Genomic DNA, 23,117 nt, shown 5'->3' on the forward strand with positions numbered 1-23,117 from the left:
CTAAGGACATGTCTCTGAAGTGTCCTGCTCCAAACCCAACAAGGTCCTTGTGCCCCCCCCCTCTCTTCCAGCTGTTACTAAGGACATGTCTCTGAAGTGCTTCCTGCCTCCACCAACCCCAACAGATCCTTGTAGCCCCCCCCTCTCTGTCCAGCTGTACTAAGGACATGTCTTCTGAGAGTGTCCCTGGCTCCTAACCCTCCAACACATCCTTGTAGCCCCCCCCCCCCTCTGCTTCCAGCCTGCTTTTTACCTAAGCGACATGTCTCTGAAGTGTCCTGCTACAAACACCAAATCAGATCCCTTTTAAGCCCCCCCTCTCTTCCAGCCTGTTACTAAGGCACATGTCTCTCTGAAGTGTCCTGCCCCCTCCAAACCCCAAACAGGTCCTTGTAGCCCCCCCCCATCATCTTCCCGCTGTTACTTAAGCGACATGTCTCTGAAGTTGTCCTGCTCCCAAATCCCCCATTCAGATCACTTGTAAGCCCCCCCCCCCCTCTCTCTCCAGCTGTTGCTAAGGACATGTCTTGAAGTGTCCTGCTCCAAACCCCAAACAGGTCCTGTAGCCCCCCCCCCCCTCTCTTGCAGCTGTTACTAAGGACATGTCTCTGAAGTGTCCTGCTCCAAACCCAAAACAGATCTTGTAGCCCCCCCCCCCTCTCTTGCAGCTGTACTAAGGACAGTCTCTGAAGTGCCTGCTCCAAACCCCAAACAGATCCTTGTAGCCCCCCCCCTCTTTCCAGCTGTTACTAAGGACATGTCTTGAAGTGTCCCTGCTCCAAACCCCAAACAGATCCTTGTAGCCCCCCCCCTCCTCTCTTCCAGCTGTACTAAGGACATGTCTCTGAAGTGTCCTGCTTCCAAACCCCAAACAGGTCCTGTAGCCCCCCCCCCCTCTCTTCCAGCTGGTTACTAAGGACATGTCTCTGAAGGTCCTGCTCCAACCCCCAAACGGTCCCTTGTAGCCCCCCCCCCCCCTCTCTTCCAGCTGTTACTAAGGACATGTCTCTGAAAGGTCCTGCTCCAACCCCCAAAACAGATCATTGTAGCCCCCCCCCTCTCTTCCAGCTGTTACTAAGGACATGTCTCTGAAGTGTCCTGCTCCAAACCCCAAACAGATCCTTGTAGCCCCCCCCCCCTCTCTTCCAGCTGTTACTAAGGACATGTCTCTGGAGTGTCCTGCTCCAAACCCCAAACAGGTCCTTGTAGCCCCCCCCCCCCCCTCTCTTCCAGCTGTTACTAAGGACACATCTCAGGTTTACCACAAGGTGACTTCCTTTTGATTTCCTGCTTCTTCACACATACTCTCTCCAGCACAGGTTAGCTCCATTTCGTATAAGGCTTCACCCTCTAAGGCTATCGCTATTGGGTAATCCCACTGCACGTGTGCAGCACTGACAGACTTAATCCACGCCCACCTATGACGTGGGCCCCACCTACGGCCTCACTTCCGTATAAATAGGAAGTAGTCCCTACAATCTGCTCACATTTTTTCTTCAGCACCCCGTTGCAGAAGCATTGGCCCTCCGGCACACAGACAGCGGAGAGCGGACGCTCTCGCGGCTGCGGCCGAGGATGATTGGCTGGTCCAAGAGTCTTACTCCGTGGACCAAGCCCTTGATTGATGGGATCCGAGTGGCGGGCAGCAGGCAGGCGACTCCTTCCCCTCCATTCACGGATCACCATGTGGTTCCCCTGGCCCCATCCTCCCTCTCCTCCGGACGGTGGAGACAGGGCGGGGCCCGGTGTCAGCCCGACAGCCGAGCCTATAAGTTCGGCTGCCGGGCTGGCACTGGGTCCGCCTCTATCCACCATCACGGCTCTGCCGTCGATAGGCGGTATTCTCCAGGAAATCCCAGAGATCATAGGCAGCCGCCTAATGAGATCTCCCCGTTCCCCCGGTTCAGGAGAGCTCTGTCGGTTATTAGGCAGCAGGGCTCGCGGCACAAACCGGCTGTCTTTAAAACTTGTCGGTTGATTAGACAGCACGGGCTTGTTTCCTATGTCACAGATATGCCTCCACACACCTCCGCTCATACCACATACCGCGTTCACGCTCATACCTCAAGCAGGTTTGAGCTTGAACGCGCCTCAATGTCCGGTTTACGAGCCTTCTCCTAAACGGCGACATGATGAGAGCCGCTGTGCAATAGAGCGTGTGGAGTTGCATAAGCCAGCTGTGGTTAACCTGTCAGTTAGCAGACAGCAGGGCTATATAAATACAACTTTTTTTAATTTTGATTTGATTGTTTCTAACAGCAACGTTTCCGATTCGCCCGTGGGGGTAAAGCCCGCCCACATTTTAGTAATGTGGTCATGACGCAGCAAATCTGGATCAGCTCCGTTGTTCCCCGTTTTTAGAGATGTGGGTACGGAGGAAAAGAGAGAGGGGTTTGTTTCTTTTCTGACACTTTGAGAGTCTCCTGACACACCGGGGACACAGCGGGGACACAGCAGGGACACAGCGGGGACACAGCGGGGACATAGCGGGGACACACCGGGGACACAGCGGGGACACACCGGGGACACAGCGGGGACACAGCGGGGACACCCGGGACACAGCGGGGACACAGCGGGGACACACCGGGGACACACCGGGACACAGCGGGGACACAGCGGGGACACAGCGGGGACACACCGGGGGACACACTGGGGACACATGGTGATGTAGAGAAGACATCAGAGAGTGCATTCTGGATGATAGGAGACCTTTAACATGGAGTCTGGTTCTGAGGGAAGAGCCGCTTCAATATAAACATGTTAGCTTAGCTTAGCACTGAGCAGGTCTACCTTGTAAACATCAAAGTTGTCGATGATGGCGTCGAAGCAGGTGTACAGGTCGTTGAGCAGCGTCACCACCTGAGGGAACAACACAAACATGGGTTCCACTGGGTTCTACTGACCTGCAGTGTGGTTCTAATAGGTTCTACTGGATTCTACTGACGTACAGAGTTGTTCTAACAGGTTCTAATATGACTTGCAGAGTTGTCCTAACTAGTTCTAACATGTTTAATATGACCTAGAGAGTTGTTCTAACAGGTTCTAATAGGTTCCTCTGACCTGCAGTGGCGTGCTCTCCGCAGACAGCGCTGTGAACCCGATGATGTCACTGAAGTAGATGGTGACGGAGTCGAAGGCCTCGGCCTCAACCGTCTGTCCTCGTTTCAGCTGCTCTGCAACTGAGCTGCAACACAGCAAGTATTACTGTAGTACTGCGTAGTATTTAGTGCAGTACTCACTGAGGTAGTATCTGGTACAGTATGTATGTACTCACTGAGGTAGTATCTGGTACAGTATGTATGTACTCACTGAGGTAATATCTGGTACAGTATGTATGTACTCACTGAGGTAGTATCTGGTACAGCAGGGTCTCTGCTTTACGCTTCTCTTCATGATACGCCTGAGTCCGTTCCTCCACCAGTTCCTCCAGGTTGTTGGCGTATTGTTCCATCCGGGAGAGCAGGTTGTCCAGGATGTTCGAACCGTAACCCCTGAGAGACAGACGTTAGAACCGAACGACAGAGAGACAGACGTTAGAACCGTAACCTCTGGGAGACAGAGGTTAGAACCGTAACCTCTGAGAGACAGACGTTCGAACCGTAACCTCTGAGAGACAGACGTTCGAACCGTAACCCCTGAGAGACAGACGTTAGAACCGAACCACAGAGAGACAGACGTTAGAACCGTAACCTCTGAGAGACAGACGTTAGAACCGAACCACAGAGAGACAGACGTTAGAACCGTAACCCTTGAGAGACAGACGTTAGAACCGTAACCCCTGAGAGACAGACATTAGAACCGAACCACAGAGAGACAGACGTTAGAACCGTAACCTCTGGGAGATAGACGTTAGAACCGTAAGCCCTGAGAGACAGACGTTAGAACCGAAACCCCTGAGAGACAGATTTTAGAACCGTAAGCCCTGAGAGACAGACGTGAGAACCGTAACCCCTGAGAGACAGACGTTAGAACCGTAACCCCTGAGAGACAGACGCTAGAACAGTAACCCCTGAGAGACAGACGTTAGAACCGTAACCTCTGAGAGACAGACGTTAGAACCGTAACCCCTGAGAGACAGACGTTAGAACCGTAACCCTTGAGAGACAGACGTTAGAACCGTAACCCCTGAAAGACAGACGTTAGAACCGTAACCCCTGAGAGACAGATGTAAGAACCGTAACCTCTGAAAGACAGACGTTAGAACCGTAACCCCTGAAAGATAGACGTTAGAACCGTAACCCCTGAGAGACAGGCGCTAGAACCGTAACCCCTGAGAGACCGACGTTAGAACCGTAACCCCTGAAAGACAGACGTTAGAACCGTAACCCCTGAGAGACAGACGTTAGAACCGTAACCCCTGAAAGACAGACGTTAGAACCGTAACCCCTGAAAGACAGACGTTAGAACCGTAACCCCTGAGGGACAGACGTTAGAACCGTAACCCCTGAGAGACAGACGTTATAACCGTAACCCCTGAAAGAGAGACGTTAGAACCGTAACCCCTGAGAGACAGCCGCTAGAACCGTAACCCCAGAGAGACAGACGTTAGAACCGTAACCCCTGAAAGACAGACGTTAGAACCGTAACCTCTGAGAGACAGACGTTAGAACCGTAACCCCTGAGGGACAGACGTTAGAACCGTAACCCCTGAAAGACAGACATTAGAACCGTAACCTTTGAGAGACAGATGTTAGAACCGTAACCCCTGAGAGACAGATGTTAGAACCGTAACCTCTGAGAGACAGACGTTAGAACCGTAACCTTTGAGAGACAGATGTTAGAACCGTAACCCCTGAGAAACAGATGTTAGAACCGTAACCTTTGAGAGACAGATGTTAGAACCGTAACCTCTGAGAGACAGACGTTAGAACCGTAACCTTTGAGAGACAGATGTTAGAACCGTAACCCCTGAGAGACAGACGCTAGAACCGTAACCCCTGAGAGACAGACGTTAGAACCGTAACCCCTGAGAGACAGACGTTAGAACGTAACCTCTGAGAGACAGACGCTAGAACCGTAACCGCTGAGAGACAGACGTTAGAACCGTAACCTCTGAGAGACAGACGTTAGAACCGTAACCCCTGAGAGACAGACGTTAGAACCGTAACCCCTGAGAGACAGACGTTCGAACCGTAACCCCTGAGAGACAGACGTTAGAACCGAACCACAGAGAGACAGACGTTAGAACCGTAACCTCTGAGAGACAGACGTTAGAACCGAACCACAGAGAGACAGACGTTAGAACCGTAACCCTTGAGAGACAGACGTTAGAACCGTAACCCCTGAGAGACAGACGTTAGAACCGTAACCTCTGGGAGACAGACGTTAGAACCGTAAGCCCTGAGAGACAGACGTTAGAACCGTAACCCCTTAGAGACAGACGTTAGAACCGTAACCTCTGGGAGACAGACGTTAGAACCGTAAGCCCTGAGAGACAGACGTTAGTACCATAACCCTTGAGAGACAGACGTTAGAACCGTAACCCTTGAGAGACAGACGTTAGAACCGTAACCCCTGAGAGACAGATGTTAGAACCGTAACCCCTGAGAGACAGACGTTAGAACTGTAACCCCTGAGAGACAGATGTTAGAACCGTAACCTCTGAGAGACAGATGTTAGAACCGTAACCCCTGAGAGACAGACGTTAGAACCGTAACCCCTGAGAGACAGACATTAGAACCGTAACCCCTGAGAAGACAGATGTTAGAACCGTAACCTCTGAGAGACAGACGTTAGAACCGTAACCCCTGAGAGACAGATGTTAGAACCGTAACCTCTGAGAGACAGATGTTAGAACCGTAACCTCTGAGAGACAGACGTTAGAACCGTAACCCCTGAGAGACAGATGTTAGAACCGCAACCCCTGAGAGACAGATGTTAGAACCGTAACCCCTGAGAGACAGACGTTTAGAACCGTAACCCCTGAGAGACAGACGTTAGAACCGTAACCTCTGAGAGACAGATGTTAGAACCGTAACCCCTGAGAGACAGATGTTTAGAACCGTAACCCCTGAGAGACAGACGTTAGAACCGAAACCCCTGAGAGACAGATGTTAGAACCGTAAGCCCTGAGAGACAGACGTTAGAACCGAAACCCCCTGAGAGACAGACGTAGAACCGTACCTGAGAGACAGACTTTAGAACCGTAACCCTGAGAGACAGACGTTCGAACCGAAACCCCTGAGAGACAGACGTTAGAAACCGAAAACCCTGAGAGACAGACGTTAGAACCGAACCCCTGAGAGACAGACGTTAGAACCGTAACCCCCTGAGAGACAGACGTTAGAACCGTAACCCCTGAGAGACAGACGTTAGAACCGAAACCCCTGAGAGACAGACGTTTAGAACCGTAACCCCTGAGAGACAGATGTTAGAACCGTAAGCCCTGAGAGACAGACGTTAGAACCGTAACCCCTGAGAGACAGACGTTAGAACCGTAAGCCCTGAGAGACAGACGTTAGAATCGTAACCCCTGAGAGACAGACGTTAGAACCGTAACCCCTGAGAGACAGACGCTAGAACCGTAACCCCTGAGAGACAGACGTTAGAACCGTAACCTCTGAGAGACAGACGTTAGAACCGTAACCCCTGAGAGACAGACGTTAGAACCGTAACCCTTGAGAGACAGACGTTAGAACCGTAACCCCTGAGAGACAGACGTTAGAACCGTAATCCTTGAGAGACAGACGTTAGAACCGTAACCCCTGAGAGACAGATGTTAGAACCGTAACCTCTGAGAGACAGACGTTAGAACCGTAACCCCTGAGAGACAGATGTTAGAACCGTAACCTCTGAGAGACAGATGTTAGAACCGTAACCCCTGAGAGACAGACGTTAGAACCGTAACCCCTGAGAGACAGACGTTAGAACCGTAACCCCTGAGAGACAGACGTTAGAACCGAAACCCCTGAGAGACAGACGTTAGAACCGTAACCCCTGAGAGACAGATGTTAGAACCGTAAGCCCTGAGAGACAGACGTTAGAACCGTAACCCCTGAGAGACAGACGTTCGAACCGAAACCCCTGAGAGACAGACGTTAGAACCGAAACCCCTGAGAGACAGACGTTAGAACCGTAACCCCTGAGAGACAGACGTTAGAACCGTAACCCCTGAGAGACAGACGTTAGAACCGAAACCCCTGAGAGACAGATGTTAGAACCGCAACCCCTGAGAGACAGATGTTAGAACCGTAACCCCTGAGAGACAGACGTTAGAACCGTAACCCCTGAGAGACAGACGTTAGAACCGTAACCTCTGAGAGACAGATGTTAGAACCGTAACCCCTGAGAGACAGATGTTAGAACCGTAACCCCTGAGAGACAGACGTTAGAACCGAAACCCCTGAGAGACAGATGTTAGAACCGTAAGCCCTGAGAGACAGACGTTAGAACCGAAACCCCTGAGAGACAGACGTTAGAACCGTAACCCCTGAGAGACAGACTTTAGAACCGTAACCCTTGAGAGACAGACGTTCGAACCGAAACCCCTGAGAGACAGACGTTAGAACCGAAACCCCTGAGAGACAGAGGTTAGAACCGAAACCCCTGAGAGACAGACGTTAGAACCGTAACCCCTGAGAGACAGACGTTAGAACCGTAACCCCTGAGAGACAGACGTTAGAACCGAAACCCCTGAGAGACAGACGTTAGAACCGTAACCCCTGAGAGACAGACGTTAGAACCGTAACCCCTGAGAGACAGACGTTAGAACCGAAACCCCTGAGAGACAGACGTTAGAACCGTAACCCCTGAGAGACAGACGTTCGAACCGAAACCCCTGAGAGACAGACGTTAGAACCGTAACCCCTGAGAGACAGACGTTAGAACCGTAACCCCTGAGAGACAGACGTTAGAACCGTAACCCCTGAGAGACAGACGTTAGAACCGAAACCCCTGAGAGACAGACGTTAGAACCGTAACCCCTGAGAGACAGATGTTAGAACCGTAAGCCCTGAGAGACAGACGTTAGAACCGAAACCCCTGAGAGACAGACGTTAGAACCGTAGGCCCTGAGAGACAGACGTTAGAATCGTAACCTCTGAGAGACAGACGTTAGAACCGTAACCTTTGAGAGACAGATGTTAGAACCGTAACCCCTGAGAAACAGATGTTAGAACCGTAACCTTTGAGAGACAGATGTTAGAACCGTAACCTCTGAGAGACAGACGTTAGAACCGTAACCTTTGAGAGACAGATGTTAGAACCGTAACCCCTGAGAGACAGACGCTAGAACCGTAACCCCTGAGAGACAGACGTTAGAACCGTAACCCCTGAGAGACAGACGTTAGAACGTAACCTCTGAGAGACAGACGCTAGAACCGTAACCGCTGAGAGACAGACGTTAGAACCGTAACCTCTGAGAGACAGACGTTAGAACCGTAACCCCTGAGAGACAGACGTTAGAACCGTAACCCCTGAGAGACAGACGTTCGAACCGTAACCCCTGAGAGACAGACGTTAGAACCGAACCACAGAGAGACAGACGTTAGAACCGTAACCTCTGAGAGACAGACGTTAGAACCGAACCACAGAGAGACAGACGTTAGAACCGTAACCCTTGAGAGACAGACGTTAGAACCGTAACCCCTGAGAGACAGACGTTAGAACCGTAACCTCTGGGAGACAGACGTTAGAACCGTAAGCCCTGAGAGACAGACGTTAGAACCGTAACCCCTTAGAGACAGACGTTAGAACCGTAACCTCTGGGAGACAGACGTTAGAACCGTAAGCCCTGAGAGACAGACGTTAGTACCATAACCCTTGAGAGACAGACGTTAGAACCGTAACCCTTGAGAGACAGACGTTAGAACCGTAACCCCTGAGAGACAGATGTTAGAACCGTAACCCCTGAGAGACAGACGTTAGAACTGTAACCCCTGAGAGACAGATGTTAGAACCGTAACCTCTGAGAGACAGATGTTAGAACCGTAACCCCTGAGAGACAGACGTTAGAACCGTAATCCTTGAGAGACAGACATTAGAACCGTAACCCCTGAGAGACAGATGTTAGAACCGTAACCTCTGAGAGACAGACGTTAGAACCGTAACCCCTGAGAGACAGATGTTAGAACCGTAACCTCTGAGAGACAGATGTTAGAACCGTAACCTCTGAGAGACAGACGTTAGAACCGTAACCCCTGAGAGACAGATGTTAGAACCGTAACCCCTGAGAGACAGATGTTAGAACCGTAACCCCTGAGAGACAGACGTTAGAACCGTAACCCCTGAGAGACAGACGTTAGAACCGTAACCTCTGAGAGACAGATGTTAGAACCGTAACCCCTGAGAGACAGATGTTAGAACCGTAACCCCTGAGAGACAGACGTTAGAACCGAAACCCCTGAGAGACAGATGTTAGAACCGTAAGCCCTGAGAGACAGACGTTAGAACCGTAACCCCTGAGAGACAGACGTTAGAACCGTAACCCCTGAGAGACAGACTTTAGAACCGTAACCCTTGAGAGACAGACGTTCGAACCGAAACCCCTGAGAGACAGACGTTAGAACCGAAACCCCTGAGAGACAGACGTTAGAACCGAAACCCCTGAGAGACAGACGTTAGAACCGTAACCCCTGAGAGACAGACGTTAGAACCGTAACCCCTGAGAGACAGACGTTAGAACCGAAACCCCTGAGAGACAGACGTTAGAACCGTAACCCCTGAGAGACAGATGTTAGAACCGTAAGCCCTGAGAGACAGACGTTAGAACCGTAACCCCTGAGAGACAGATGTTAGAACCGTAAGCCCTGAGAGACAGACGTTAGAATCGTAACCCCTGAGAGACAGACGTTAGAACCGTAACCCCTGAGAGACAGACGCTAGAACCGTAACCCCTGAGAGACAGACGTTAGAACCGTAACCTCTGAGAGACAGACGTTAGAACCGTAACCCCTGAGAGACAGACGTTAGAACCGTAACCCTTGAGAGACAGACGTTAGAACCGTAACCCCTGAGAGACAGACGTTAGAACCGTAATCCTTGAGAGACAGACGTTAGAACCGTAACCCCTGAGAGACAGATGTTAGAACCGTAACCTCTGAGAGACAGACGTTAGAACCGTAACCCCTGAGAGACAGATGTTAGAACCGTAACCTCTGAGAGACAGATGTTAGAACCGTAACCTCTGAGAGACAGACGTTAGAACCGTAACCCCTGAGAGACAGATGTTAGAACCGCAACCCCTGAGAGACAGACGTTAGAACCGTAACCCCTGAGAGACAGATGTTAGAACCGTAACCTCTGAGAGACAGATGTTAGAACCGTAACCCCTGAGAGACAGATGTTAGAACCGTAACCCCTGAGAGACAGACGTTAGAACCGTAACCCCTGAGAGACAGACGTTAGAACCGTAACCTCTGAGAGACAGATGTTAGAACCGTAAGCCCTGAGAGACAGATGTTAGAACCGTAACCCTGAGAGACAGACGTTAGAACCGAAACCCCTGAGAGACAGACGTTAGAACCGTAAGCCCTGAGAGACAGACGTTAGAACCGAAACGCCTGAGAGACAGACGTTAGAACCGTAACCCCTGAGAGACAGACGTTAGAACCGTAACCCTTGAGAGACAGACGTTAGAACCGAAACCCCTGAGAGACAGATGTTAGAACCGTAACCCCTGAGAGACAGACGTTAGAACCGAAACCCCTGAGAGACAGATGTTAGAACCGTAAGCCCTGAGAGACAGACGTTAGAACCGAAACCCCTGAGAGACAGACGTTAGAACCGTAACCCCTGAGAGACAGACGTTCGAACCGAAACCCCTGAGAGACAGACGTTAGAACCGAAACCCCTGAGAGACAGACGTTAGAACCGTAACCCCTGAGAGACAGACGTTAGAACCGTAACCCCTGAGAGACAGACGTTAGAACCGAAACCCCTGAGAGACAGATGTTAGAACCGCAACCCCTGAGAGACAGATGTTAGAACCGTAACCCCTGAGAGACAGACGTTAGAACCGTAACCCCTGAGAGACAGACGTTAGAACCGTAACCTCTGAGAGACAGATGTTAGAACCGTAACCCCTGAGAGACAGATGTTAGAACCGTAACCCCTGAGAGACAGACGTTAGAACCGAAACCCCTGAGAGACAGATGTTAGAACCGTAAGCCCTGAGAGACAGACGTTAGAACCGAAACCCCTGAGAGACAGACGTTAGAACCGTAACCCCTGAGAGACAGACGTTAGAACCGTAACCCTTGAGAGACAGACGTTCGAACCGAAACCCCTGAGAGACAGACGTTAGAAACCGAAACCCCTGAGAGACAGACGTTAGAAACCGAAACCCCTGAGAGACAGACGTTAGAACCGAAACCCCTGAGAGACAGACGTTAGAACCGTAACCCCTGAGAGACAGACGTTAGAACCGAAACCCCTGAGAGACAGACGTTAGAACCGTAACCCCTGAGAGACAGATGTTAGAACCGTAAGCCCTGAGAGACAGACGTTAGAACCGTAACCCCTGAGAGACAGATGTTAGAACCGTAAGCCCTGAGAGACAGACGTTAGAATCGTAACCCCTGAGAGACAGACGTTAGAACCGTAACCCCTGAGAGACAGACGCTAGAACCGTAACACCCTGAGAGACAGACGTTAGAACCGTAACCTCTGAGAGACAGACGTTAGAACCGTAACCCCTGAGAGACAGACGTTAGAACCGTAACCCTTGAGAGACAGACGTTAGAACCGTAACCCCTGAGAGACAGACGTTAGAACCGTAATCCTTGAGAGACAGACGTTAGAACCGTAACCCCTGAGAGACAGATGTTAGAACCGTAACCTCTGAGAGACAGACGTTAGAACCGTAACCCCTGAGAGACAGATGTTAGAACCGTAACCTCTGAGAGACAGATGTTAGAACCGTAACCCCTGAGAGACAGACGTTAGAACCGTAACCCCTGAGAGACAGATGTTAGAACCGCAACCCCTGAGAGACAGACGTTAGAACCGTAACCCCTGAGAGACAGATGTTAGAACCGTAACCTCTGAGAGACAGATGTTAGAACCGTAACCCCTGAGAGACAGATGTTAGAAACCGTAACCCCCTGAGAGACAGACGTTAGAACCGTAACCCCTGAGAGACAGACGTTAGAACCGTAACCCCTGAGAGACAGACGTTAGAACCGTAACCTCTGAGAGGACAGATGTTAGAACCGTAAGCCCTGAGAGACAGATGTTAGAACCGTAACCCCTGAGAGACAGACGTTAGAACCGAAACCCCTGAGAGACAGATGTTAGAACCGTAAGCCCTGAGAGACAGACGTTAGAACCGAAACGCCTGAGAGACAGACGTTAGAACCGTAACCCCTGAGAGACAGACGTTAGAACCGTAACCCTTGAGAGACAGACGTTCGAACCGAAACCCCTGAGAGACAGATGTTAGAACCGTAACCCCTGAGAGACAGACGTTAGAACCGAAACCCCTGAGAGACAGATGTTAGAACCGTAAGCCCTGAGAGACAGACGTTCGAACCGAAACCCCTGAGAGACAGACGTTAGAACCGTAACCCCTGAGAGACAGACGTTCGAACCGAAACCCCTGAGAGACAGACGTTAGAACCGAAACCCCTGAGAGACAGACGTTAGAACCGTAACCCCTGAGAGACAGACGTTAGAACCGTAACCCCTGAGAGACAGACGTTAGAACCGAAACCCCTGAGAGACAGACGTTAGAACCGTAACCCCTGAGAGACAGATGTTAGAACCGTAAGCCCTGAGAGACAGACGTTAGAACCGAAACCCCTGAGAGACAGACGTTAGAACCGTAGGCCCTGAGAGACAGACGTTAGAATCGTAACCCCTGAGAGACAGACGTTAGAACCGTAACCCCTGAGAGACAGACGCTAGAACCGTAACCCCTGAGAGACAGACGTTAGAACCGTAACCTCTGAGAGACAGACGTTAGAACCGTAACCCCTGAGAGACAGACGTTAGAACCGTAACCTCTGAGAGACAGACGCTAGAACCGTAAGCCCCGAGAGACAGACATTAGAACCGTAACCCCTGAGAGACAGATGTTAGAACCGTAACCCCTGAGAGACAGACGTTAGAACCGTAACCTCTGAGAGACAGACGCTAGAACCGTAAGCCCCGAGAGACAGACGTTAGAACCGTAACCCCTGCAGATAATACATTTTATAAAGGAGTCTCTCTAGGACCTAAAACACAGTTTAAAGTTGACCCCCAACCATTGTTTGCCCCCCCATTTTTGGTTCCCCCCATCACCTGTGCTGATGCCCCTCCCCCCTCATATTGATGCCCCGCCCCCCTGATATTGATGCTCCACCCCTCTGATCTTGATGCCCCACCCCCTCACCTGTGCTGTTTCCTCAGCAGGATCTTGATGGAGCTGAAGTCGGGACGTTCTGCTGGTTCTTGGTTCCAGCAGCGCTGCATCAGGAGCCCCAGATCCTCGCTGTGGCTGAGGGGGCAGAGCGAGGGTCTGAGGGGGGGGAGGGGGGGGGGAACAGGTGAGGTGGGGGCCGGAGCCATGACGCACCGCCTGCACGATCTCTGAGGGGGGGGGGACAATACGTTACATTTGTTAATATCTAAAACAAATAAAATTGAAATAATTATAGGTGTTGTGAAAATCCTGAATGTCCTCCTCCAACATGAGAGTAACGTGATAACTAAGACATCAACTGCAGCTGTGAACATGACAGGATGTGTGATTACCTAAAAGAGCATCAGGACTGTTGAGGCAGATGATAGCTATGTGATTAACATGATGATTCAGCCTCTATGGAGAGAGACAATCAAGCATGCTCATTTCTGACGTGGAGCTAATCTGAAGTAACCCTTGAATACTGCTTTCTATTCCTCCATCTTGTGACTGTGTAACTCCCTCTCTTGGATATCAGCATGTGAAGGACACTGTTCAGGAACTAGTTGATGCTCTGTATGTGATGACTCCTTCCATTCTGGAGAGGATCACAGATACATGGATCCTGAGGTTCAAGCTAAACCGGGGACCAGGGAGAGTTTCTAATAATAGGTATCATGAAATAATATTCAGATTGATTGAAATGTAATACATTCATATTCATATTAAAACCTTTTCAAATATTAAATCAATGTAAATATTGTGCCAGCTGTCGGCTCAGAATGTTCTCTGATATGTCGGTATGCAGCTTCCTGCCTCCATCTTTGTTTTGCTCTCTGTCGACCAATCAGGACGAACCTGCTGATCACATGACTTTCATGAAGTCTAAATTCATAAAACTTAGACAAACTTAGTATTATCTTTAATATAATTACTATTAGTCATCATGATATATCATATCATATATCTTATCCAGAAATGTTTATTAAGTAATAACAAGTAAAAGTGTTGATAAAAGCTGTGATGCCTGTAGTGGACATTTTTATTATATCCTTATATGTTTAAACCAAATGTTTCTCATTTCCTGAGATGTGCTGTTTTCTTCTTTTACTCTACTGTGGGTTTATTCCCAAGCGCTTCAAGGCCACACAGCTGATTTGGCAGACTATGTTGAGGCTACTCCTCTTCACACAAAGTCTCACAAGAACTTCCCTATTCTGAGCTCAAGGACAGGTGTCTAATAACAATGAGACCGTGTGAAGACAGATAGTCTGAGCTTCCCGCCCTTTCTTGTATATAAGCTTTGCTTTCCTATTATATCTGCGCACACTCGCGCAGACTATTCTATACTCTGTGAGACCTGTGTCTATATCAGTGTTTCTCAAAGTTTTTCATACCAAGGACCACTTAACCAATAAAAAAACACTCGCGGACCACCTTACTCCACAAATATCCAAAAACACATCGTTTTTTACAAATCGCCTGAAAATGGTACAAACAAGTGGCAACATGTGTGATGAAGGTGTTTATCTGGGATATATCATGCAATCGAAAGTGAAACTTAAGCTCGCTCCATTGTGGAGATATTCCTGCGAGAGTGCGTAAAACTCAAATAAATAAATGTATTTCAAATGTGAAATATACTCACGGACCACTAGGGGGCGCTCACGGACCACCAGTGGTCCGCGGACCACACTTTGAGAAGCACTGGTCTATATGTATTGTATCTATGTATTTGAAGATTCAAATAAATAACCAGAAAGACAACTCTGTCTGATTCACCATTTATTTGTTTTGATCACTCTGACTTGTACTCTCCACAGTATTGGGTCTCAGATTTCCATAACAATTGGCGTTGTCGGCAGGATCTCTGCAAGTTCGATTGGGAACACCTACGGACGCTGGTGGTCGCTCCGGGATCCTCGGATTCTCCTCTACCTCGACAGAAACCGTACGGGACGAGAGGACCAGCGCCGGGGGTGGAACCGATTGACTTCACGAGATCCAACGAACTCAAAGGCTTTCAATACTCGGTGAGATGTACAGTGTCTAAATTGTTTAAAGTTAAACGTAATTAAACTCCGTGATATTTATGAGAGGGACTGCTCGAAAGTAGGATATTTGGGATATCCGTCGTGATTTGGGATTACGATTAGTTTTTGTGTGATTTGTACTGAGAAAAAAATATCACATCATCGACGGATGAAAAAATAGTGTTTTGGTAACGGGGTGTTTTGGTAACACTTAAAGACTTTGTTTTGGGAGCAAAGCAGGTGTTTTGGTAACACTTAAAGACTTTGTTTTGGGAGCAAAGCAGGTAGGGGGCTTGTACACTCTCCTGAGGGTCCGATTGTGGATGTCATGCGAGCAGAAAAGGTGAAAACAGTCTGTCTAAATTAAATATCTGGACGGAAATGTTCGGATTTCCAAAGGGAGGTATTTTGAGTAAATAAAAAATCAAGAACCTAAAGAATAAATTACAAGAACATGAAGATGGAATGAAGGGTAAAAATAAAGTTAAAGTAAAAGACTTATAGAAAACTGGACACTCACAGAAAGTGTTTATAATACTGGGGAGTAAAGAAGGCAGTTGGCCTTGGGGCATTAAAGAAAATATTAAGGTTGAAGATGAATGTGAAGAAAAGAAGGAAAATAAATTATTTCCAAAACCATGTAAACCCCAGACATCTCTGTGTCCTTCCATTGCAGGCCCGAATGACCTCTCCTCGACTGGGCATCCTTTCCCCTCCCCCGGGGTACAACCCTGGCAATCCGGTTGGCCCACCTCAACCACCTCCACCGCCACTACAAGTCCCAGCCATGCAGTCAACAGACTCACCGTAAGCTCGTCCACCCCGATCAGCCCCAAGTAGATGGGGACAACAGCGGGATAAACAAACCCGATGGGGGGACACACCTCAGTAATGCCTTTCTCAATGGACTCACAGACACAGCGCAAGCTACGCAGAATGCTGACCGCTCAAAATACCGAGGGAGAGGCAGAAGAGGTTTTCCGAGGCAGAAGACGAGAAGCAAGACCTTCATTTGACGAAAGATGTTTCAAGTGGCTCACAGGGGGGGGGACATTGACCTTTGTCATCGAGATTGCCCTGAGCCTTTAACAAATCGTATTAAATAATCTAATGACAGACTGTAAACAGAATAGCTGAAATTTTAACAAACTAAATAACTCCGTTACCTCTAATCATTAACCCATGCTTGTATCATGTAGTTAACTCCGTGTGTTGCTGCTAGCATACATAACACCTGACGTGGAAACGTTACTCGTGATGGAGCTACAGAGCTGCTAGAAAGACGGTCGAACCCGGTACATTCCTCCGTCTGCATGCGGTGCACTTTTGCTAAATGTTTAGACAAATTGCTCGTGCTTACATGCTAAACTCTTATTGCACTTATGGTAACAAGTATTCTTCACATCGAGACGGGTAAAGTTTAACCACACCTCGGAGCGCGTTCTCTCCGCCATCTCCGCAGTATGCTCCGCTGCATGTAGCAGCTGCGTGTGTGTAAACTGCCCCGCCCCCTCGCACACAGACGGGAGAGAGATCTCGTCTGATCGAAAATACATCATAGACGCATTTGTTATCTTTGCATATTAGAAACTAGTTGGCGACACTAAGACTGCGATATCATGTTTTTTAGCAATAATACATGACATATATAAATGTACTGTATGCATTCAAAAGTGCTTAGATGCGTTGATGGCTGCATCGTTACCAGACCTGTGAAGTTTTGGGCCGTTTGGAGCATTTTCACTGAAGTTATGAGAAAACCGTGTTTCATGGTGAGCATTACGGCATTTGAAGAAATCTCAAAACTGTCCCGTAGACGTCTTCACGGCTGGACTGTTAGCACACATGTGAAGTTTGAGCACTTCAGTCAGACAACGTGTTTCTTAATATGTTTATTAGAAGCAGCAGATAGTTGAGTTTGGCGTCTAGGCAACTCCCTTCTTTACGGCATCAGCACGACATAGCTCAACAGACTCCAACGGGTTCAACATGCAGCTGCACGTCTGCTCACGCATACCACATCATGGCATCACATCACCCCAGTCCTCAAAGACCTCCACTGGCTTCCTGTCTCCCATCGCATCAACTACAAAGTTCTGGTCCTCACCTACAAAGCCCTCCACCATCTGGCTTCTTCTTCTTATCGTGTCCACAAGGCAGTCAGTTACAGGGCTTGGTTAGATGTGGTTCAGCCACAGCTGAACACATTGCTGTCCCTTCTCATTAAACTCTGCCAAGTCCGATGTTGTGCAGGGTTGCTCCAGCAGGGGGCATATCAGGAGATGTTGCATGGTTTGTGGTTCAATGCCGCAGTCACACACAACGTCCCCGTCATTTAAGTATCCCCATTTGGCGAGAGTGGCTTTTGCACGTCCAACACAGATCTTATTCTGTTTAGGCATTTCCACACTGCGTAGTTGGTGTCTGCTCCAGGGGGCAGTGCCTCGCTCGCCTTTAGCTCCATTGTTGTTGCTGATGGGAGGTTGTCAAGTCTTTCTTCCCACCGAGTGACTCTTTCACTGCTTGTGCTCGGTGTTCCGAGGGGTGGGAACGCTCTTCAGGAAACTTTTCCTGGATTTAAGGCGGCTGTTGGCTGGCACATGGCCAAAGAGAGGATGTCTTTGGTCAGTAGACTGTTGTTGGCGCTCTTTCTTGCTTGCTGCATTTCGTCGTATCTCTGGTGGGGCTATGCCTGCCAGGATGTACAGACGGTCTGTAGGTGTTGATTCAGGCAGCCTGTGATAATGCGGCAGCTAGCATTGAGGGCGGGATCCAGCTTCTTGGCATGGGCAGCTCGTTCCCATACTGGGCAGGCATACTCGGCAGCTGAGTAGCAGAGGGCTAGTGCGGTTTGACTTCAGAGTCTGTGGGTTTCCAGGTCGTGCCGGTGAGCTTGCGGATTATGTTATTCATCGCACTCACTTTGCACTTAGTCTTCTCAGTGTGGGTCTTAAAGAGAGGCATCTGTCCAGGGTTACCCCTAGGTAGGACTGGGTGCTCACAGTGTTCAAGGGAGGTTCCTGACAAGCTGACCTTCAGTTGGCGCTTGGCTTCACGGTTTCTCAGGTGGAAGGCACACACCTGTGTCTTAGATGGGTTTGCACGTAGGTGGTTCTCTTCATAGTAAGGTGTTAGCTCTGCCAGAGCGTTAGAGAGTCTGGTCTTATCTCACAAACCTTCTCACTCCTTACCAACCGCCATGGTCCCTCAGATCCACCGCAGCCGGACTCCTATCCATTCCCACATCCACACTCTGCAGCTTTGGGGACAGAGCCTTCTCAGTGGCAGCTATTAGGCTCTGGAATTCCCTCCCCTAAGATCTCCGTGACTCTCGTTCCAACTCCTGCCTCCAAACTCTGCTGCAGAAACTCTCCTCTCTACTCTCTCATCCTCTCTGGACTCTCTCTGTCCTCTCACATCTCGGCAGGCTCGTCAGTCCCCTCCTGCTCCCTGGCTAAATGACGCACTGCGTGCTAATAGAACCATCCTTCGGGCAGCAGAGCGGAAACGGTGGAAATCCAAACACCGTGACGACCCTCCTAACCTATCAGGCTCTCCTCTCCGCTTTCTCGGCTTCGATCTCTCAGGCAAAAAGCACTTTCTTTCAAGAGAAGATCCAATCTTCCTATTCCAATCCCAAAAAACTATTTTCCATCTTCTCCTCCCTCTTGGACCCCCCCCAAAGCCCCTTCCCCCTCCTCCCTCCTGGACCCCCCCCAAAGCCCCTCCCCCCTCCTCACTTCTGTCAAGCGACTTTGTTACCCACTTTGAAAAAAAGGTTGATGATATTCGCTCTTCTTTTTCTGACTCACCTTTACTCACCGCTGGGTCACCAGACCCTCCTTCCACCAACACACTTACCTCCTTTTCCCCTCTCTCTCCAAGTGAGGTTATTACCCTCATTACCTCTGCCCGCCCTACCACCTGTCCTCTGGACCCTATCCCTTCAAACCTCCTTCAGACTATCGCTCCTGATATTCTACCGTTTCTCACCCATTTCATCAACACTTCTCTAACTTCTGGTCACTTTCCAAACAGTCTCAAGGAGGCAAGAGTAAACCCTCTCCTAAAGAAACCCACTGTCAACCCGTCTGATGTTATAAACTACAGGCCTGTCTCTCTCCTCCCGTTCCTGTCTAAATCACTTGAACGCGCTGTCTTTAAACAACTCTCCTGTTATCTCAATCAGAACAACCTTCTGGATCCGCACCAGTCTGGTTTCAAGGCAGGTCACTCCACAGAAACTGCTCTCATTGCTGTCTCTGAGGAACTGCACACTGCCAAAGCAGCCTCCCTCTCCTCTGTCATCATCCTGTTGGACCTGTCTGCTGCATTCGACACGGTGAATCATCAAATCCTCCTTCGCACTCTCCAAGAACTTGGAGTTTCAGGCTCTGCACTTTCCCTCCTCACCTCATACCTCAAAGACCGCACCTACAGGGTGACTTGGAGAGGGTCCTGAGTCCGACCCTTGTCAATTACTACAGGGGTCCCTCAGGGCTCTGTTCTTGGGTCCCCTCCTCTTCTCCCTGTACACAAACTCGCTCGGATCAGTCATTAGCCCGCATGGTTTTTCATACCACTGCTACGCTGACGACCACCCAATTAATTCTGTCCTTCCCCCGCTCAGAGACCCAGGTCGTCGCACGCATCTCTGCTTGTCTAGCTGACATCTCTCAGTGGATGTCTGCTCACCACCTCAAGCTCAACCTTGACAAGACTGATACTGCTCTTCCTTCCGGGAAAAGATTGTCCCACTCTTGACCTAACAATCAACATCGGCACCTCAGTTGTTTCCCCGACTCAGACTGCAAGGAATCTGGGTGTGACCCTAGATAACAACCTGTCCTTCACTGCAAACATCGCTGCTACAACCCGTTGCTGCAGATACACGCTTTTACAACATCAGGAGGATACGTCCCCAGCTGACCCAGAAAGCCACGCAGGTTCTGGTCCAGGCTCTCGTCATCTCACGCCTAGACTACTGCAACTCCCTCCTGGCTGGTCTACCTGCATGTGCCATCCGACCTCTGCAGCTCATCCAGAATGCAGCGGCTCGTCTGGTCTTCAACCTTCCTAAATGTTCCCACACCACTCCGCTCCTCCGCTCCCTCCACTGGCTTCCGGTAAACTGCTAGAATCCACTTCAAGACACTGGTACTTGCTTACCATTCTGCGAATGGATCTGGCCCTTCCTACATCCAGGACATGGTTTAAAACCGTACACCCCAGCGCGTGCACTACGCTCTGCATCAGCCAAAGACTCGCTGCGCCCTCGCTGCGAGGGGGACCCAAGTTCCCATCAGCAAAAACACGTGGGTTTGCTGTCCTGGCTCCAAGATGGTGGAATGAGCTCCCATTGACATCAGGACAGCAGATAGCTTGCACATCTTCCGGCGCAAACTGAAAACTCATCTCTTTCGACTCCACTTCGAGCGTTAGAACTATTAACAAAGCACTTAGTATACTAATAAAGGACTGGCTTACCTAAAGCCAGTTGAGTAGCACTTGAAATGTTTTTGCTCTATGAAACCTGATGTACTTTATGATTCTGTTTTCTTCAAGGTTGTATTTTGTTGGTCGAATGCACTTATTGTTAAGTCGCTTTGGATAAAAGCATCAGCTAAATGCAATGTAATAATGTAATGATGCCCCGGCCACACGAGGACGAAAACGGCTAAATGCATAGGATTAACGCAAAACGCAATCGCAAAAAAAGCTTCCGTCCACACGCAATATTCCAGCGGATAGTGTCTGTCCACACGAGACCGCTCCATTTAGCTCCAACCGCTGGAGAAGCTGCAGTAACATATGCCCGAGCCTGTACGTGGCGCTGTAACTTCCTCCACAAAAGCAGCGAAGAAGCATGGTTGTCATGGTTGCCCTTCTGTGTATTCTCCGCCGGTGGGGGCCGAGGGAACCGGGCAGAGTTTTTCGCCAGTCAACGTGAATTAAAGTTTACATCTTCCAGACAAAATTAAAAAGTGCCGGTCAAAGGTCTTCTTTGTTATTTATTGAGCTTTAAAACAAATGAATAACGAATCTATATATTATAATAAAAAATACACGGAGCCTCTCTTTTTCCTCCCTCTCTTCGGACAGCGCCAGTGTCTGTCTCATGCAGCAGCTGATCCAGTAATGAGTGACCCGGCCGACAGTAAAAATAAACATATTTATAACTAGTTTAGGTAGTTTGAGAGGTGTCTCCGTCGTTTATGTCCATATCGAGAGAAAGATAAATAATCTGAATTCAGTGTGCAGTTTACTTTGACGCGGAGGTGAGAGCAGAGGTGGGGAGGCGGGGCTATTGCCTCATCATCATCAGAAAATGATCGTATAGGGCGTACACACGGAGCCGTTGGACCCCCCAGAGCGTTGCGTATGCCGTTCTATCCACCTTGGGACCCATTATCGTTTCCGCAGTCGTTTAGTGCCGTATTCGGTCGTCCTCGTGCGGCCGAACGGTCTATATGACACTAAACAGTAACGCAAACGACCGTGGTCTATATGACACTAAACAGTAACGCAAACGACCGTGGTCTATATGACACTAAACAGTAACGCAAACGACCGTTTTCGTCCTCGTGTGGCCGGGGCGGGGCATGAGTCCCTCACAGTCTTTCAGTCCCGCCTCAAAACACATATTTTCAACTCTGTCTACCCATAAGCCCCCCCCCCCCCCTCAATCAACTTCCTCTTGACTGCCTTTTTATTTTTTTTATTTTACTATACTTACTTGTTTGCCTGTCCTTGTTTGTCTACCCTCCCTCATACTGTAAAGCGTCTTTGAGTTGTGAAAAGCGCTATATAAATAAAATGCATTATTATTATTAGGCTCGGGCCTCATCACTGCACAGATACACACAGCACGATGAGTGATGAGTAGATAACTAACAGGTGGAAGGGGGTGGGGGCGGGGCAGCAACAGCAGCAGCAAGCAATGAGAGAGATCTGTAGATGAAATGGAGCGGCGTATTAAGGAGACTCTGTTTGAGTGCAGGGCGTTATGTGTGAATGCAGCTCGAGTGGACTGCCTGAACTGGCTCGCAGGCTTCGCCCCATTTTTGAACATTTTCATAGGAGTTATAGCAATATCGTGTTTTACGGCGAGGGATGCGTTGCTATGGCAACAGCTTTTGAGGAAAACTCACTAATGGCACATAGACATGTTGAGGGCAGGACCTTTAACCTTTACCTGAAGTCTGCTGGAGCGATGACATCATCGTGTTCCATTACACAGGTGTTTCTAGTTGAGCTAACGAGCTCTGTAGAGATCACAGGTCTCCATTGTTCTGAATGAGAGATGAACCTCTTACATGTGAACGTTTTGTGGAAGAACCGTAACAGATATCTGTGAAATTTCAAAACGTGAAGCATGTCAAGGAAGTTGAGTATCTGAAGTGTAATGTTTGTGTAGTTTCGGGTTAATAATGTGGCCTTTTTGGAAGATTAACTAAAGGTGTGCGGCTGCTGGCGTGAGGAAAGGTGAGGCTGAACTATCAATGGGGTTCAATGGAGACATGTTGAAAGTTGTTGTCACTTCATTTCCTCAAGAGGCATTTAGTTGAATATTTTGCTTAATTTTTTTAGTCTTTCAAGCTAAGAGATGTTTTCCTACGTTTGTCATGAGAAACGATGTCTCAGGAATGCAGGGTTTGGGATTTATGGCAGGCTTAAAAGAAAATATGAAGGCAAAATGAAATCTGTCCTCCACTCTAGCTGTGACATTACACACTCTAAAATGTGAAGAAGGCCTCTGTACC

The 23,117-nt window shown here is 49.2% G+C and overlaps 1 protein-coding gene across 1 annotated transcript; it reads right to left on the reverse strand.

Annotated features, from left to right (window-relative positions):
• Positions 1-1,487: 1,487 nt before the first annotated feature.
• On the reverse strand, positions 1,488-13,517 carry LOC117554608 (the record flags this gene model as incomplete). Its single annotated transcript, XM_034229055.1, has 6 exons — positions 13,313-13,517; positions 3,345-3,491; positions 3,061-3,184; positions 2,791-2,859; positions 2,603-2,649; positions 1,488-1,966 (listed from the first exon to the last, which is right to left on the reverse strand). Coding segments are annotated over exons 1-6 (1,042 nt in total), but the record flags the coding sequence as incomplete, so codon positions are not given.
• Between the last annotated feature and the right edge of the window lie 9,600 nt (positions 13,518-23,117).

The sequence above is a fragment of the Gymnodraco acuticeps genome, unplaced genomic scaffold (genome assembly GCF_902827175.1).
Source record: "Gymnodraco acuticeps unplaced genomic scaffold, fGymAcu1.1, whole genome shotgun sequence".
NCBI lineage: Eukaryota > Metazoa > Chordata > Actinopteri > Perciformes > Bathydraconidae > Gymnodraco > Gymnodraco acuticeps.